General features: G+C 40.4%; 1 protein-coding gene across 1 annotated transcript; it reads right to left on the bottom strand.

Annotated features, from left to right (window-relative positions):
* Positions 1–596: 596 nt before the first annotated feature.
* On the bottom strand, positions 597–1,712 carry LOC135997580 (cytohesin-2-like). The gene is given in 1 exon segment (XM_065650286.1): positions 597–1,712. A coding segment is annotated over 1 exon segment (1,116 nt).
* Positions 1,713–19,944: the final 18,232 nt, after the last annotated feature.

The following is a 19,944-nucleotide window of genomic DNA, read 5'->3' as shown; positions in this document are numbered from 1 at the left end:
TCTACCACCTCTCTGGGCAACCTGTTCTTGTTCTTCCTCATGTCTAGTCTGAATCTCCCCTCTTCTAGTTCAAAACCATTACCCCTCGTCCTGTCATAACAGATCCTGCTAAACTGCTAAAAATTCTGTTCCCATCTTTCCTATAGGCCCCTTCTAGGTACTGAAAGGCGGCAATAAGATCTCCCTGGAGCCTTCTTGTCTCCAGGCTGAACAGCCCCAACTCTCTCTGCCTGCTTTTTTTTGTTGTTTGGTTGGTTTTGGTACTTTGTTTTTGTTTTATTTTGTTTGTTTCTTTTGTTTGTTTGGTTTTGGTGGTTTTTTAAAAATTTATTACAATAAAAATTTGTTTCCATGTTCACCACCTCTAATGGGGCAAAGCCATAGATAAGGGAAGGGGTGGGCCGAGACCCCTCAAAGACCCTCCCAAGCCAAACTGGGAGGAACTGGGGTGAACTGGGAGGGGGGTCCCTCATGGTCCAGGGAGGCCCCAGCTGGGTTCCAGCCCCCTCTCAGGGTTGCTCCTACTTCTTCTTCACTGAAATGCGCTTCTTGCAGGTGGCCAACATCTGGTAGAAAGAATAGATATTCACAGCTGCCTAGATGGGTTTGATCCACTTGTCTTTCTGGTCACAGGCAGGGGCCAAGATGCGGTAGATGATGTGGTACCATTCCACCATGTGGCCATCAGCCTCGGTCTTGCAGGCCTTGATGAGCTGCCCCTTGTTGTTGGGGATGTAGAGCTCGAAGCAGTGCAGCTTTTGAGGGTACTTCACTTTGTGGATGCTCAGGTTCTCCAGGGGGATGATGCCCCACGGCTCCTTGTCCGTCATGTACTTGAAGTAGCAGAGACAGTTGTTGGTGAGGATGAACCAGTGGGACTTCGACATCTTCACCCACCCGCATCCCAGCTTGAGCAGCCATCTCTCACGGTTGGGGTTGAAAAAGGTGTGGGTCAGGTCATTGCCATTGTCCTTGGGGGTCTTGAAGGGTTCACTGCGGATGCTCTCATACAGGTTCCCCAGCAGGTCCTTGGGCAGGTCACCACCATTGTCAATGCCGTGGTTCATCATGATGAAGCACTTGGCTGAGGGCTTGTCCTTCACATTGGGGTTGTGCAGGCTGGTGTTGAGCATGATGACAGTGAAGGATAGGATGTAGCAGGTGTCTTTGCAGGGGAAGACGCTGGGGTTGCAGAGACAGCAGCATTGGGGGAAGGCCTCCATCATCCAGTCCATCTTCTGTGCCTTTCCCAGCAGCCGGAAGCTCCAGAGGAACCGTCCCAGCGCCTGCACCAGTTTGAGGTCTATGAACTCATGGAGATCCACAAAGGCATGCAACGGCCCAATATTGAACTCTTCCCTCTTGCCCAGGTAGTCACCGATGGCTGTTTTGTTGAGCCCCTCACCCTTGTAGAGAAAGTGGGCAATGTCCTTGGCTGTGTGTTGCAACAGCTTGTTCTCCACCAGGAATTGGATCCCATTTTGGGAGTCCGTGTTTAATTTCTTGCTGACCATCCCCATCTTTTGGTTCCTCTGGAGGGTTTTGCTGCCCTCGTTGGCCTCCAGCCCCTTGACCTCACTCGTGGCCTCACTCAGATCCTACCGCAGCTGCTGAATCTCCCCCAGAAGCTCCTGCTTGTGCTGCCAGATGCTCTCCAGCTCCAGACGCTTCTCCTCCATCAGGCTGAGGGGTAGACAGACTCCATCCTCCATGGTGGCCGGGGCAGCTGCTTGCGCTGGGCTGAGGTTGCCCCATGCTGCCACCACAGCCAAATAGGGCACTGGACTCCACGTGTAGCCTCACCAGTCCTGAGTAGAGGGGAAGGGTCACCACTGTGATTTCTTGTACAGCCCTTGCTTTATTCATCTCAACATTCTGGAATTATTTCTGCATGTTCTCCAGCTTAATTAATAACTTCCTGTCACATAATTCAGTGCAGTTCAGAAAAGAATACAGGAATATGAAGATGGTCATGCTGATCAGACTAAAGGTCTGTCTGTCAATAGCAAATGTCTATGAAAGAGAAAAAAATTATGTCCCATTCTGAGGGACTGCCTGTGCTGCTTGGATGCCTCCTTTATACAAACAGTCACATCAATAAAGAGTGTCTCCCCTTTTAACCACCCTGGAGCTGATTTCTCATCTGGGAGGTTATAAATTATTTTTAGAGGTTAATTGTTATGCAAATCTGCTCATCATGGGGTTCCAGCATCCAGAGAAATGAGAAAACATTCCCTTTCCCAATGACAGAGGCTCGTAGAGGATATCTTTTCATTTTTAAAACCATTTGGAAAGGATTATGTGCCATATGTTTTCTCAAACATATCACACACTAAATGTAAGAAACCTATATTAACACGGTGTTAAGGTTGCACAGTTGCAACATAATTGTATATTAATGTGCCTATTTCGGGTATCCGTATACTTCATAGTATGCATTTAAAAACATAGTGCTCAATCCTGTATATTCTGCTCAGATTAACAGTTATCACATAGGCAAGTATCTCCTCTGACATCTGCAAGCAAGCTTTGCAGAATAACACCACAAACAATACATTGATTTTAAGTATATGCTTAACGAGAAAAATGGGGATAACAGACATTATAGGCCAGAGGATGAAGAGAAAAGGATTTTACAGTAAGGGTTTTTTTTTAACCTAAGAGCAAACAGGAAAAATATGTTCATTTCTTATGAATTTCTCATTTCTTGTACGGTAAGATTCAACTGACATTGCTACCTTCAATGTGTAAGGGTAAGTTAGTGGTAGAAACCCCTTTGGTGTGAGTTTGTGTGAATGGGCTGTATAGGTAACTACTGGTGTGGATGGAGAAAGAGTTCCCATGAAACAGCAGGCTGAAGGGTGAAAAAAGGTATGTACTGAGAGGTAGAATGTGAAAGGCTCATAAAAACCTGCAGTTCAAGAGACTGATGATCCTGTTGAATCCATAAGAACTGGTGAATTCAGGACACCAAGAGCCTGCCACATCTGCCCAGGGCCAGCAGCACGCATCGGCACCAACAACAGGCCATACAGTTCATTCCTGATTCTATTAATAATAACAAGTTGAAAAGTAAAATTTCTTATAATAAATATTTGTTGTAATCCGTAGTCCCCTAATTTGGTCTCCTGTCAGGGGATTCTGCAACGCTACCCTTTGAGACTGCCACAAAGAGTTGTCACAGGATAAGTACAAGGGCCTGATAGTGGTCTTGGCTGTTCTTCACAGGGATTTTCAGGGATACAGTATGCTCCGTCTTTCAGGAACCACATGAATCCTGAGCAGTTGGGTCCATTTCCTGAGATATTGGTACAGCGCTGTGGAACTGAAACTTGCAGAATCTTTGCAATGGGGAAAACCAAGAGTGTATAAGGCCCGTCATCTTTGCTAGGTCTTGTATGAGGTGAGAAAAATCTCTTTAACATCAGATAGGGGACAAGATAGAGAGTAGAAGGACAATAGTAACTCAGACTAAGGAAAATTACATTACAACAATTATCAATACTGTTCTGTGCTGCTTGGTCCTCCTGGCATGTATACCTATGGTTCCTCTTAACTCTGGCAGTGGAATTTCTGGAATCTGATTAATCAGTCCCTAAATTGGAAGTTAATGTCCAGTCAAGTTCCGAGGCCTCTATTTCTTTAAATATGAGGAAACATAGCTAGGTTAGGAACACAGGTCAAAAGATTTCAGCCATAGTCATAAAAAAACCAGAAGATCATTCTGGGGCAGATCTGTGAAATTAATTTCCACAGCACTGATTCATTGAAGTATGCAGGGAATATGGAGACTAAATTTCACCAGATAAACCACACCATTTAAAGAGGTGGACAATATTTTTTCCTAATTAGCTTTTTTCCAAATTCTCATCAGCAAAAAGGTGAAATCATCCATAACTTTCAAGTAATAATGACTATAACTTTTGGCAAAAATGTAGTCCATTCAAATATTAGTGGTTATACTGTATTTTTTTTCCAAAAGTATCTGCAAAATACTTTAAGCACGCAGTTTATTCTCACTCCAACCTGTTCCAAAATCCAGTGCCTTGTAGGGAATAAGTATTTTCATTATGTCAATGCTGTGGGAAAATATCTGTCTTTTAAGGCCTTCTCTTCCCAGGCTAAAAGTCCTACTTCCAAGACACTTTGAAGCCTTTTTCTTTGAATACACTCTCCTCAGTTAGAGTAGGTTTTGGGTTTTAGCATGCAAATTCCTCTTAAGGCAATGGACACAATACTTGGCAGGGTCCAAAAAGTAGTTTCCCAAAAACTGGAGGTACCTAAAAAAAAGATCAATCAGCAGCTTTTCAAAATGTGGTCCATAATTAACAACTTTTAAATGCATATTTCAAACCTGCAATTTATTTAGCAGTAGATTCTGATAACTACCTTATTTTGAACTTCAAGATAATGCCTCACTCAGTGACAAAGTATTAAGGTCAATAATTTTTATTCAAAATAAATTTACTTATTATTTTATTACGTATGCAAGTTGACATTTAAATGGTGTTTGGGAGCAGCAGGGAGCAGAGAAAATGAATAGTCCCCAGATCTTCCCAATTACTTTGAGAAAGTTTAGGTCTCCTCTGAATCATGTTGAAACCTTTTGAACCAATGAAATAAAGACGGTATTTTAATATGACCTGGGCACATCCTGAGAACAACATGAATTTGAATGAGAATGAATCACAAGCGAGGCAGTACAGTGAAGGTGACCACAGATGAAGGGCCCTTAGAACCAGAGTCTTATTCTATAAAGAGAAGAAAGGAAAGTACTTGAACTTAACATCTGGATTTTATTTCACAAGTTCCTCAGGAGCAGAGAGTCAACAAAAACAATAGCCGCCCTAGCAGAAGTGGGTCAACAGAAGGAGACTGTACGGGCTAGTTGCAATGTATTTTAAGAAAATCTCACTGAAATAGATGCACACTATAGAGGAATATGAATTTAAGGAGGAGATGGAGTTCGACAGTGCCCTCTATAAAAATGATGCCCTCTATAAAATCAAATCCAAGGCATTTACCTCTAAGAACTGAGTCCTTTGATATCCCAAACCGAAGTGGAAGTTTGGACTCCCTGCAAAGTTGCCAGAGCTCCATACAGCTGTGAGAAGCAAACCCTACGTATCACACCAAGGCCCATACAGAAAGCTGTTTGTGCTGAAGCTGCAGCCAGCCATAGTTATTGGGGCAGGCAATAATTCCTTCTTATGTGTTCTGCTAATCGTTTAAATGCTACACACTTTTTCTGTCTATGAAACACTGACTTTGCACTGTGGTTGATGAGATTTTTTGTTGTTGTTTAAAGAGTCAGGAAATTCTGTCAAAGTTCTCATACCAGTGGTATCTTGTGTGCTTACGTGTATGAGGATGTTATGCTGTGATACAGCTGTAGTCAGCAAATATGCTTAAACTGAACTCTCTAGAATATGAAAAGAATAATGGCTACTCATGGAATATTTTCCACAACATCCTTTTAGTTCTGGAAATTGCATGCAGCCTCCTTGATGTCTTTCCCTGTTTAGAATTGTATGAGTGAATCTTTAGGCATGTTGCAAAACTCTTCTCCACCAAATTTTTTGTTGTTTTATGAGGGGCAGGGAAACTTACAAGTGCAGGTCGGTTTAGATTTAGAAATTTTTGAATTGCAATAGGAGAGCTTTGATATCATTAGTATTTTAGGTTAAGCAAAGAGTGTCTTCAGCAACCAAGTGATCTTTTCACTTTCAACAAATTGAAGTAAATAATTTAAAAACTGAGTTCAGAGCTTGGAGACAAATCTCCAATAGGAATTTCAGGTAATGTTGGAACATTAAATATGAATTTCCTGAATCCATCGATTTGAACACTGCTTGGTGCAAGCTTAGATCAACTGGAACGTGTATAACTCTAAAAATAGAAGCGGGGAAAGAAATATTATTAAATATCTAGCCGTAAAAGTGAGATAGATATATCTACATACATGTAAAAGTTTTGGATGTGTTGCATCCATCAGAAGTCAGTTTTCTTTTAGGTGAAACCTTTTTGTCAAGTGATTTCTTTATCAGAACAATTTTTATGACTTCTTATGCTAAATTCTATTATTCAACCAGTAAAGCTGACAAGTACAAATATTTCCCTTCATTGCCGGTTTAGCACTTTTCTCTAGCATTCTGCATACCAAGTAGAACTGTAGATTTTCCTTGTAAAACTACTTTAGATTTTACAAGTTAATGGAGGAGATGGAACAAAAGAAACATGGCTTGTTTTAATAAAAATATTGACTCATGACTTTACAGAGCTGAACATGAAATTTTTGCCTGATCTTTTTTTCCTCCTATTATTTTAAAAATAAGGTTTCTCATTAAAATCCAAAGGGTAGCTTTGTTTCAGTCACAGAAGACATGTTTTTCCTTTGTAGAACATCCCAACTGAGTAATTCACTCCCATCAAGAGCTCTATTGGCAAGAAGAAGGTGGTTGCTGGTTAAAAAAGAGGGCTTAGATCCAGCAGAGCACTTAAGCAACTGCTTAACTTGTCAGTACGGCTAATTGCATATTTAAAGTTAAGCATGCGCTTAAGTGCTGTGTTGGTTTGGTGCCTACCTCCATAACTTTTGGTCAGGAATGATTACTGCTTGTTGGTAGTGCCCTGACTTCAGAAAATTCCTACCTTTCATGCTGTTTCTAGAACCTATTTGCCAAATACCACTATCATAAAACCATAAAACCTGTCAACACAGCAGAGAAGCTGGAGGAGGAATAGGCATTTAAATTGACTCTTTCAGCTCCACCAGTAACAGCAAAGAGAGGACTATGGGGTGAGACTTTCCTCCAGATTTAGGCATTTACGTCTGCTTAGCTGTCTGGGCTGTCCTCATGGGCACATGGAGAGACCAATTCACCTCAGAGTAGTACTTAGAGAAGCATCAAATGAATTACTATGATTTGTGTAAGTGCCTGTAGAGCAAGGTGGGAGGATTGAAAGTGAGCATCTTGGTTATAGACAGAATGTAAGGGCAGCTGAGATGAATCTCTCATCACTCCACTTGGTGCTTGAACCACTCTCCTGGGTTAAATTCACATTTTATAGAACATTTTAAAAAACTGTTGGGTGGGGTTCTAAAAGCTCATTGCATTTTCATTCATGTTCTCCCTGTTAGCACTAATCTGCAGGCTAGCAGTGTGCTTCTAAATTCTTCTCTGCGAAAAGTAAGAGCTGTGGTCCCATCTGGTACACATTAAGAATCCACGGTTAGCTTCCCCATGGCAAGTCCTCAGAACAATAATCACAATTTCCACAACCATAGCTGTGCACCTGAGGGTTGTTTTGTCAGCACTTCCAACCTATAATAGCTGCATGAGCTCAGCAAGAGGCTGCTCTGACTTTCCCGATTCTCTGACAGAGACTTGGAAAAAATCAAAAAAGGGCAGACATCAGTGAGGAGATGAAGCATTTGTAATTCTTAAGGTTGTTTTCCTACCTCACCAACAGGTGCACCTTTGTTTTGTCACATTTTCAGTGGAAAAGAATGCAGCTCCCCAACTCCATCCATTCTTCCTCAATTTGTTACTGATTTACCAGTTTAAACATATGTGTTGCATTGTAAATTACTCTGCACATTTGTTAAAATTTGCATAAACATCATGAATAAACTTTGGGAAAAGAAGAACACATCTTACATGCATTTGAAAATGCTTATTTTCTCTGGGATTTTTTTAGAGAGATTACAGAAGGGCATTGGGCATAAAGTTGCCGAAGCACTCAAAATTGATATTAAATACAAGGCAGAGTGCCATTATGAAAATGAAAATCAGCTAAGAAAGAGTATTCTGGAGACTGCAAAGGAATCTAGTGCTGAGATTCATTGATCAAATGGGACATGTGGACCACAATGGGGGAAGCATAGTGTGGCAATATGCATGTGACCAAGGTTTCCATGTTACCTACCAAGAGGTAGCAAGCTACACAAAAATGCCTTGAACCTTGCTGGTTTGCAGTGTTATTTAGAGAATTTCATTGTATTTCTCCTGCTCACTCTAGTTATAGTCACAAAGAAGGTTGCAAAGGACCTTGAGAGCTCCCCTTGAGATGCTAAAAGCTATTTTATTGCCCCAAGACAGGATCAGCTGTATTTGTAATAAGTAGTATGTTCTTAAAATCCTTCAGTGCTAGAGGTTCCATGTCATCGCCAAACAAAACACTGAAATGCCTACTGGCAGGTATTATATTGTCTCACATAAATCTATCTTACTGCAACTTAAGTCCCGTTACTTCCTTTCCACATGGCATTGGATGGACATTAGAGATGTCAAAGACTCATTCCCAGGGATGGGAAACCTCTCCTCTAATTTTGAGTGTCTACATCTGAGCTCATTATCCTAGCAACCCACTTCAATGGAAATAAATAAGCACTTTCAAAACTGAGTTAATGTCATCTCTTTTGTCTCTGTTTCAGAGTGGGATGAATCGTGCCCTTGAAGTACCTTTTTTCACTGAGTTTGTAATGGGGGTTCAGAGGTAGGTGTCTACGTTGCAAGTATCTCTTGGTCAAATGAACCCTATCCTGTTCATAGTAGGATGATGGGAATGCTTAATTTTCATTCGTTATCTCAGGAGTTTCTATATGTTGGCCACTGTAGGGATCTCTGATTATGAGAGAGCACCTGCCCCAATGTGACTTTGGTATGAAGAACTTGCTCTTTTATCCCATTAGCCTTCTTTAGTATGTCAAATTGCCACCAGTGGAACTAAACCAGCATTTGGTTTTAGTGAATCCTTCAGGTCTTCTTTGACTACTGTATTATGAGATAAGAAGATCCTGCATTTTTTTCATTCCATCAAAGGAACGGTAGTAGTGTAAGAGATCCAATGTAAGCTTCCAGATATGTATTTTCCTAATACCAGAATATTTCTGTTACGTTCCTGCAGAGATGGAATGTGTAGCTGCCGCAGTCTTGACTCTCAATAGCAAGATTAACTCCTTGTAATTGAAGAACAGAAGACAAATTGAAACAAAGCAAATGATTTCCTGAAATTACGGAATGTTTCAGAAAAGTGGTCAAAGTCAGTAATTGTTACTAGGATGCAAGCTGATCCAAATCCAGAGGATCATTCTTGACTTTTTAAGCTTCTCATTATCAGTGGCCCTTGTATAATACACAGCTCGTTGCTATCTGTGCCACTGCAGTAGTTGCAGTTGCACTGATAGTTTTAAAAAAATAATGTAATTAGAACCGCTGTTGTTGCCCTGTAGACAAAAAGACTATAGAACCTGCTCCTCAGGATGGTCCTTGAAATGGCTACACACCTGTGCTGATGCCATCAAGATCAGCGTTCAGCTTTCATAGTTTTCAACTAGGACAATGGGATCCTCAGGGCAGAGCTTGGTCATATTTAGTAAGTAGGGCTCTGTGACAGATTCTGGTTACATTATGACAATTAAATCTCTGGAGATAATAGAAATGTTTCTGAGTCACAGTTTTCTGGAATGAGGTAACTGGATGGTCCTGCCACCATTTCTTACTGCTGTGCAATGGTCTAAACTGAAAACACAATATGTTCTCACGTATAGGAATACTCTAGTATTTACTTTTTATTTTCATATTGTCACATTAAAGTAGGCCCAGGTCTGTGATCACTTTGAAATGAAGTCAAGGAATCTAGCTATGGTGCAACAGGGAATATTTTCCTTCAAAGAAGATGGTGATGTTTATACTTGCAGCCTACAAAATATCTACCTTCACCTGCAGCAAAAGGAGTATCAGAACTTTCAAAATCTTGTGTTCTCAGTGAAGTGAAAACCTCTGGTCTTTATGAGACCTTCTGGTTCCAGAGCTCTTTTCCTCTCTGTAAATCAATTTATTTCAGTTTTATTTGCCATGCCCCTTGTCTGACTGAAACATATAACTAAGTGCGCAATGCCCTTTCTTCATTTGTCTGTGTGAACAGAAACTTCAAAGCTTGTTATTGACTATTTACTCCAACAATCTCATGCAAATTTATTTTAATATTATCTCAAACTCTGTTAGAAGGATGTTTCTGCTTTGAATGATAAGGGCCAAAGATTATGGTTTATGCCAGCACAGACGCACAAAATCATCAGGGTGAGGAACTTCCCCATGATGGTGCAGCAATTTTTCAAACTTTGCCCAGTAGTAAGTACCACAATTATGTACAGGCCACCTTTACCAGCAAAACCATTTGCTTTGTCAGCTGTATGGTAAGAAAGCAAACTCAGCTGAAATTTTGGCCAAGCTAGTTGGTGTACTGAAGTAGAACAGTGGAAATGCATAATGTCATGGTGAGCGCAGTGGGTGATAGAGTATTATTACGAGTTGTGGGGAGCTGTAAGATATTAATCTTGTTAAGAATGTTAATATTAAGAAAAGTTAAGAAATGTTAACTTTTGAAACCATCTTTTAATAGTTCCCACTTTTTATGTGCATTACTGCTGGATGGCAAACTGATCAATCCCAGTGTTTATAGCAGTGATAATTCTCTATGCATGGAAAACAGGACCGTAAGGAAGTCCTGGATTCAATTCTTTAAAACAGCATAGTACGGGACGGAAGAGCTGGCTAAGGCCTGTGCTGCTTCGTTGTTATTTTAAATGCCATTGTTATTAAAAAAAAAAAAAAAGAGGGAGGGAAGTGAGGAAACAGAATTATAACCAGATTTCTGCTCTGTTGGTTTGTTCCCCATTGGTGAGACACCTGCCACAATAGGTGTATACAAACCATTATCCCTGTGCAAACATGCTGCTATGGGATGGATTAAGTCCTATTGAAACAGGAGCATATAGTTGTCATCATTCTTTAAGGGTAGTTACAAGAAATTCCTTATGGTTCCATGTATCTTAAACAACTAGGGTTTCTTCTGCCAACACTAAAAGTGCCCAGGAGTGTGAAAGGCATTGGTAGAAGAGATTTGCACAGGAAATACTACAGAAAAACACCAAGAAGGAGAAAAAAAACAGATGTAAAGATAGTTTGACAAAGAAAACACAGAGGTAAAAGTAAGAAATAATAGTTTTTAGTTGTGTGTTTGGCTGAAATACATTTGGAATTGGGAGTGAAGAAATAATTTCATGTTTGGTTCCTCTTGCTGTCAAGGAAACAAGACTGTATATCCTTTATAGACTTATAGTTTCATCAAGGAAACCTCAACTCCATGATCAACCTCTCTTTATGGAAACAAGTTACAAGACCTCATGTTTTGGCTGGCTGCTCAGACCAAAATTAATGAGTTGTAATGCAGAGCTCCCAGCTTGTGCCCAGTCAATCCAGTGACTCACAGCCATGCTGGCCGAAGCAGAAGGTCTGAAGATCCAAAGCAGTAAGAGTTAAGGTTTGCCCAACCATTCCTACAAGGAGTTGGAGAGGACCTGTAAGCAATAAATGACTACACAGGCTTGATCAGCAGTCAGTTGACCTCAAATGCTTCCTCATCTATTGGTCACTCCCGTGACAGCTCAGGGGTACAAACACCTGGGACAGGCATGAGATGGGAATGCATCATCATGCAATTCTCCTTCTAGACATGGTCACAGCATGATAATACAGTCCTCTGGTTATGTTGACAACTCCCAGGATATGGAGAGAGCTAGGAAGAGCTGTTAGCTCTTGGTCATCTTGCTCCAGCTGGGATTTCCAAGGTAAAGGCTTTCTGTAATCTCCCTTTTCTTCCCAGCATAATAAACTATCTACCTCTCCTTCAACAGTAATCTTTCATTGTCTACCGGTACTGCCTCAAACAGAGCTTTTAGGTTAAGAGCCTCTTTTTGTTAACATGGGTAAGTCAAAGAAGAACCAATGTAAGTTTTTTTCATATAAATATGGGGTCTGCATGTAGTAAAAGAGAGAGGGAGAAGTAGAGGATAATAATAAAGGAAAGAAAACAGGTCCCAGCCTGACACCATGGACCTTGACTCCACTTACCCCAAAACTTAAAGGCAGAATGTAATTGTCCTCACTTTACTCATATGAGAAAGTAACACCCTGCCCTCTCCCCTCTCTCTCGCCCACAGCGCTCTCAGAGATTGCTATCTTCAGTCAGCCATCCTTTCTGTAAGTTTCTTCAAACTGTAATTGGATCATCTTCTAGATTCTGGAGGACTCTTTTGTCCAAGGAACTCCCAAGGATGTAGCCCTTATTTGATGGAAACCTGACTTACTAAATGAAGGAAAGACTGACTATAGGTATGATTCTTTGTTTGTAGTAGAAATCCTGTTTTATCAGTAACTATTTTTAAGGAGCCTTATAACAAAATATGTGTGCTCGTACACTCAATGTTTGTGTATTTTATTTTCTGTCAAATATAAGACTCTAAATCTATGAATATCATGATCTGTGTTTGTGTTTCATTGGGAATCTGGACCTTAGCCTGCATGCTTGCTACTCTTGACCTTATTGATCCCAGATGTAGAGGCAACATTTGAACTAACTTGCCTAAATAATTTTCAGTTTTCCTCGCTCTCTGAGTGTACATGTGGCTCTTAGTCACATTCAGAAGCCCTATATGTATCAGGGGGAGCACACCTTTGGTTAGAAAGGACTGGAAATCAGCCAAGGCCAAGACCTGTGAGGGACTCCATGAGGATGACATGCTGGTCATTAAAGTCATTATTAAAGTCAGTGGGACTTTTTCCATTGATATTAATAAGTCTAGCCTTCCAGTTCTGTCCTTTGGAAGATGATTTGAACAGTTCTGCTTTAAGCATTACGGTGAGTCGGTGGGCACTAAAATTAAAAAAGAAATGTGGTTTCAAGTATCACCAAAATAACATCTAAATATTCTGGAAAGTGTTTTGGTAGTACATAATTAATCATAGGTTGTGCTCCATAGGTGAGCATTTGCTCTCAAAACAGTAAATCCACAAACTAAGTGCAAACTTGACTTCTGGTTGGCAGCTTTAAGAACTGGTAATCACATATATTTTCCTACTCCCTAATCCCCCTTTGCAGTTTTGATTCTAAGTGACCACCACAAAAACTGCTACAGTAGATTTTATGAAGAAAAGTATAAAACTTGTGTGACAGACAACTGCAGAGATGATTAAGAAAATATGATGCTAGCAATTGCAGGTCCTATAATCTCCTTCAAAATTAGCTTAGATGAATTGACTAGTGTGGAAATGAAAATATATTTCTTGTCACTGCTACACAGTCAGATCCAGATGCTGAGTATCACGCTCTTTTCCTTGTATGTCTTGGTGTAGTAAAAGAAAATATTATTTGAATATTTAAGATAGACATGCTATAACTTTGTACTGATGCTAAATTCTTGGAACAGCAAGAATAAACTTTCAAAGTGACTCAGAATGGGAAAAGTCTCATTTATTAGATACAGACAATAACTATTTCTCATTTACAAGCAGAACAAATGATCTATGGTGTGAAAAACAACTGCTGTTTATTTGCTGTTATCCACTCCTTCTGCCTAGGTGTGAAATGTTTTTATCATATACAGACACAGCCCTGCTTTCTGTTCTGACTCATTTTCTTTACAAAACATTTTACTTACATTGGTAGCTCGTAGAATGGCTGATTAAGAAAAAGCTCAAAACTCAGAGCTGGTGTTGGTTTTGGTAACTCATAATTTCTATCTAGCAAGGTTATTTACCGAGTATTCAGAGTTGCACTCTGGAAGGGAAAAAGGAAGCGTAAGGAGCAGGTGATTCTCTAAACCTTGGCACGTGTCATCACCTGAGAAAGGAACATGGAGAGCTGCTTGGGAATGTGAACCCTTTAGTAGAAAAGCTTTGCACAGAGAGGCACTGAAAAGATAGCAAGAATGTAGAGACATCTAAGTACTGCTAACATGACCATGTTAAGAAAGAGAGAGAGGATGGTTTTGGAATTGTCAGCCGAAATGGGCTTGGAAATGTGTGCAAAGAAATAACCTCCTGCTGTGTGCAGGTTGTTTTTGGAGACACTATCTTGAAGTTTTAAGATAGTTGTGCATGCCAGATCTGGTTGCACTTACCACATTGGCCATGTTTTGATTGAATGGTGTTACTGCACAGTACACTCACTTGGGTCATGTCTCACTGAGGTAGAAGCCGGAGCAAAGTTGGACATTGAACGTGTTGTATTTGCTGCATCTTCAAATTGTCCCTTTCTGACTGTAAGGGATGTGGTAGACGGGGGGATGTTTAAAAAAACAAAAAAAGTGCAGTGAAGTGCAGTGAATCCAGGATTTCAAATGAAAGTACAGCTACTGCGTACATTCCCCTTTCCAGCTGTAAGTGGATGCATTTTAATCACTTTCCCATCACCATCTATCCCACTGTACAACACAAATGATGACATGGTCTTCAGTGTCACAAATGATGCCCGAGTTATAGGGATGTTTTCCAGGTTTCTAAACAGTTTTTCTTTCAATATCTTGTTCAAGAACAGGCATCTCTTTCTCAGGGATTAGTCTGTCCTTAATCCTGAGGAAGCGTTAGCTGGGGCAGGTCTTGGTTTCTGTGGAGTCAGCTGGACATCAGCAAGACCTACAAACAGGGCCCAAGGCTGGTAGATGCCTGCCATCTTATAGCTTTGTAAAGTACCACTCACACCAAAACTGTTACAGGAAAAATAATCATTAGAAGAGTATCTGCCATTAGTTCTCCCTATCCATCTTGCTAGCATTTAAACATCAAGGGCTTATTCTTTAAATGTAGGTTCCCATTGCTGGCACAATTAGCTGTGTTCATAACAACTAATAAGAAGACATTTAGCTAATAGGAAGTGTTGAGAGAATAGGTTTTTTGTTAGCCAGATCTTATCCTTTCTCTCCCACGCTGAGTCAGCCTACATTAAAAATTAAGTAAGTGGCGTGTTCTGACTTTTTTTTTCTTTTTCTCCTTTTAAGCTAACCTCTTCAGTACTTTTTTTTCCTGGAAAACTAACAAAATTTCTCAGCCATCTTCTGGCATTCTCTTTTTTTTTTTTCCTTTTGTGGTAGTCTTTGAGTCTATTTAAAAAATCGAGGACCTTTATAAAACTGAACACTTCTGACATTTGTGACAAGATTAATTCACATTTCTGTGGCAATGTCGACACCAGTCTCTGCAAAATACTGCTTATTTTACTTGCACAATAGCAAGGAGTTTTTTTACTTCTATGTGAAGACCTGCTCCTACCTGTAAATATGTATATGCACTGATGCTCACAACACAAATAAGTAGTTGACAGAAAAAACAGTATACTCTCAATCTTTGACAGCTTGTTTCCTCACCATCACCACCAATTTCCCATAGGGGCAAACCATTTTTTCTGCAGCTCTACTCAAGGGTTAAATTAACATGTGCTTCCAGATACAGAACTTTCCCTGAGGGAAAAGCATGTACAAAAAATGAAACAACACAAATACCCACTATTGTAAAATTTTCAAAGGCAGATGTGTACGAAAAAATCTCCATGTTCTCTACTAACATTAGACAGCCCTGGAATCTCTCCAAGCACAACACTTAGATGAAGAGAATGTTCTAAAATGGGTTCAACAAAACAATTAAATGAGAAGAGATACTTTGAAGAGGTCCTATTTGCTTTGCAGTCCATACCCCTTTGCCTACTCCTGTTAGAATAATAAACACATATCCTATATGACAGACTGTCAAAGATATTGTCCGGTAGGGACATCTAGTTTCTTCCCATAGCTGTAAAGGACTGTTTCAGTAACTTTGGAGGTGTCTTTTTGACTGTAACATTAATAAGTGGTTGCCATGGCCTAAGTAATAAACATATCCTTTGTTGAAGAGTGCTCCTTTTAAAGTAGCTGATACAGGTTTTTTTATTCTGAACCTCAGGTGCAAAGCAATCCTTCAGGAAAGAAATCTACAAAAACACTCCCAAATGTCTCAAGTTTAGTTCGGAATTTGAAAAAAGAAATATCCTACTCTGCAAGCGACCACAGCAAAGAATGCGGTCAAAAGAATTGGCATATAAGTTCAAATAAAGACTTAATATTTTAAGTTTCAGGAGCTTGGTCATCCTTCTTGTCAGTTTGAATGAATGTAGGAGCATAAAAAGTGGCAGCCTGAGCCTTACCTGCCTGTTCTCCCATTTATAAATGGAGTTGCTCAAGAAGAGAAGCTCAGCCACAGATCCCTTCAGGACTTTCCAGCCTCACCTTTTCCTCAGACATAGGCAGCTTGCCCCAGTTTTTTGACACAGCTGACTCCAGCGACAGCTAGATCAGGACCATGCAAGCAGATTAGCTTGGTTTGCCTGACTCCGCTATGGAAAAGTTCTGCCATCAGTATAACCGGCTGTTTGTCACTGTTACACAGGGTGTCTTTGCTAGGAATATGGTTTTCTTTCCGTTTGTCCTCCCAGGTTCAGGCCTCTTCAGGAAATCCATCTAGCCAGCCTAATGGAGAAGCTTGGAGTTTTTCATGCCTGGTTGAGGGAAGCCAGAGCAAAACAGAACAACCAGGCCTCTCTACAACCAAGCTTTATTCCCTTGCTTTGCTTCACTGGACCCAAGATTCATAGTTCAAGCTTCATTTGTTTTTTGAGTCCTCATGGTGATCTCTTGCTGAGTCCCCAAGCTCTTCTTTAGGCAGTAAAGATAACCAATTCTCACATTCAGTACTCGAAACTTAAACAAATATTGAGAAAACTGGCATTAAAAACCACAGCTAACCCATATAGTTTTTGTCCTGTTAGGTGTCAACAATGTGGCAAAAGAATAAAGAGCAAATGTACTTGCCTGATAAAAACTCTTTAAGATCATAAACATTTTTTGAACACTTTTTCAAAAAAGACTCTAAATTAATACAAAATATCATTACTTTAAAAATTATAACACAGTTTTGCAACTAGGCTGTCTAATACAACATACTATTACACTATTACAGATACCTCACGGTTTCAAATTACAGTGCCAAGTAGCAATACCCATAAAACGGACATGAAAGCTCTGAATGAAGACCCAGTAGCAGCCACACATTCATCAGTAGGTGAGCAGATGGGTTAAACTGGCACTATTTTCTCCACTGGTAGTATAAAAAGAAAATGGCACTCCCTTCAGTCAGCGGTTTGCATATCCCTGGAGTCCCATATTAATCTCTGTGTCAAATTCAAATGCAAAAAATGTGGTTCCGTGGAGTGGAAGAAGTTAAAAAGACACTATTTTATAGCCCTGCAAGATGACAGATTCATTCTGTCCTTTCCAGAGGCACTCTGAGGCTGCACATAGGGGAAACTGGATTTTCTTCCTGGGTGTAGGGCCTCCCATTATTATTATATTTATCATTAGCAGCATGAGCACACATGGCACAGCAGCACTTCATCAATATTCATGCGGTATGTGTTGGTGCCCTGCAATCATAAAGTTTAAAGCCATTGCCCCACTGTCTAAAAGCCACGCAGATGTAGTGGTGGAAGTCTCCCTGGTCAGCAGATGCCCTCTGGAGGTATCAGCTGTTCAGGCAAAAGGAAAGATGGGATCTTGGAAATAAGTCATGTAAGATGCATCATGAAGAGGATTTGCAGAGAAAGATTCAAAACAGTTGATGCAAGCAGACATTAATAAAGAGTATTACTGCATTCCTAGACATTGTTTTTTTGTCCTGTCCCTTCAAGGCACTTTACACAAGAAGTCACTATTGTCATCCAAATTTTCCTGAAGCACAAGAACTCCCACAGGCTCAGAGTCCTCCCTCTCCTTCCCTCAGGGCCTGCCTTGGTCTGGGTGTTTGAGATGGTTGATTATGTTTCCTCTCTCCCTGAGCAAGGTGTCACACCAAGGACAAAATGAACAGTCAGGCTCTTTCCCTGCTGCCCACCTGCACCTATAACATACAGTGAAAAATAAACGCCAAGGAAAGGAAGCGACCTGGTGTTATCAGTCATGCGACATCACTGCAGTTTTCCGAGATTGGACCTTTCTGAACTCATCCGAGGACTCTTCAGCTGCAAAGCCAATGACCTCATTTGTCACCTCTCAAATGCTTCCCTCCTGTGGACCTTGTGGATGATGTACATCTTTGTTTAACAAGACATCCAGCTTTGAAGAAGGAGGAAAAGATTACCGATAGCGATGTGAACTCGGAGCAGGCATAAGTCACCTTTTCAGGAGAGCTCAGCTCTGATTAAAGCATATTTAAAAAATGTGCCTCTCCCAAGAGTTCTCCTTGTAACGTTCCCTGATAGATTTTTTCCAGGCTGGACTGGTGTATGATACATCAGGTGGGAAATAAGACTACAATTTAGAGTGTAGAAACAATTAAAAAATGAAATATCTTTTCAGTGTCAATTGAAAAAACATAAATCTTTGCCACTTAGTTAGAAGGGGCACCAATTCGTTCAATGATATTAAGAATTCTGCAGCCTGTCTGATACAAGTCATCAAAATAAACAATGCAGCAAATTCCTGCTGTCTTAAAATCCCATTGTTGATGAAAGTGAAGTAAGTCAGGGACAACTAAAGCAGGACTGGATTACAAAAAGGGGTAGGGAGTTTTAATTTTATTTTTAAAAATTAAATCATTTTAAGGTGCAGCATTGCTTATTAAAAAAAATAATAAAAAGCAGGTTTCTTTGTGTTCCTGTGCAGGTAGCATAGTGAGACTGAGTACTGTTTTGAGAATATGGTAGTGCTTCTTAGATGTCATTAACTTCAGCAGGAGGTCAGCAAAAAATGTGTTTACAAGATTGGGATCAGACTGCAATTTATTCTGTTTTGCAAAATAAAATGCCAAAGAAGAGAAAAAGCATTTTTGAACTTTGCTGACAAAGAGCCAAACCTAGTTTCTCAAAACACGTCTTACTGTAGTCTTTGAAAGCTCCTGTATCACTAATGAGAATGTCACACTTGAAGGAGCATTGTACTATTTTGTACCCTACCATATGAATTGTGGTGCCTAGCCACAGGTTAAATGCGTACAATGAAATCCTCTTTCCTACCACTGCCAGTTCTGTCACTTACTACACTGAAGCCCACAAAAATGTAATATGACTCAGAATATGTAGGCTGTGGCTAAACAGAAAAAGTTCATTCAAAATTGATTTTCTTTCAGGCATCCCTGAAATTCCCCGTTTCAATTGCTCACCTACTGTACAGTTGAGTGAACACTTAAGGAAGTTGCAAAGCAATGCAGCCTGTCTGGGACATGAAGGAATGTAGAGCAGGATAATCACAACATCATCAACCCAATTCTCCAAGGTAGCTGGCCAATGATGCTGTTCTAATTGAATAACTTATCCACAGCTATTTCCCTCGGGAGAGCCTACGGCTCAGGCTCTCTGCGTAGGCAGATGGTGCAGCATACACAATGAAACCTGTAATTTTCTCTCACTACTGGGCATGTTAACAGTGAGCCGTTTTCACAGTTCTGCTAGCCCGTTAATATTTTATTTTAACTGTTTTCTTCAAGTTATTATGCACCACACAGCAGAGAATGGAGAAATCTGTGATATATTTCATATTTATTTTACAGCAAGCTCACTAAGCTACCCCATGCTCATTAAGGCTTCTGCCTTGCTAATCAACAATTGTATATGTCATCATCAGGTATGTGCTGAAATGAAAGTGTCATAATTAAAAACAAAGGTGCATGAGTCATCGGAGCCCTGAATTACTAACTAGCAGCAAAGCATAACAAATAGGCTGCAAGTGAATTCCAAATCTGCAGGGCTGCTTTTTAAAACATGCATTAACCAGTGTGTGCCAAGCATATTTCTGACTCTGAGGACACTGTCCTGATCATGCACTGTGAACTACACATCTCAGCGATGTTCTGCTGTCCTCTTGTCCTTAAACACTGGGACAGTGGCATAATCCTCAGCAGCAGAAGTGGTTGAAAGGCAAACACAGCCTGGGAGGGCGAAGGCAGCAGAGACAGCCCATCAACAGTATAACAACATGACAGATGACAGACCCAGAGGCGAATCCAGGCCTGCCAGCAGATCAGCCTGTGGAGCCTGCCAACCAGCCAGATGCAGCTACTGGAAAGATATCATCCCGAG

The sequence above is a fragment of the Caloenas nicobarica genome, chromosome 1, assembly GCF_036013445.1.
Source record: "Caloenas nicobarica isolate bCalNic1 chromosome 1, bCalNic1.hap1, whole genome shotgun sequence".
In the NCBI taxonomy this organism is placed as follows: Eukaryota; Metazoa; Chordata; class Aves; order Columbiformes; family Columbidae; genus Caloenas; species Caloenas nicobarica.
Note: the sequence above shows the minus strand (reverse complement) of the source record. Positions and strands in the feature narration are given on the sequence as shown.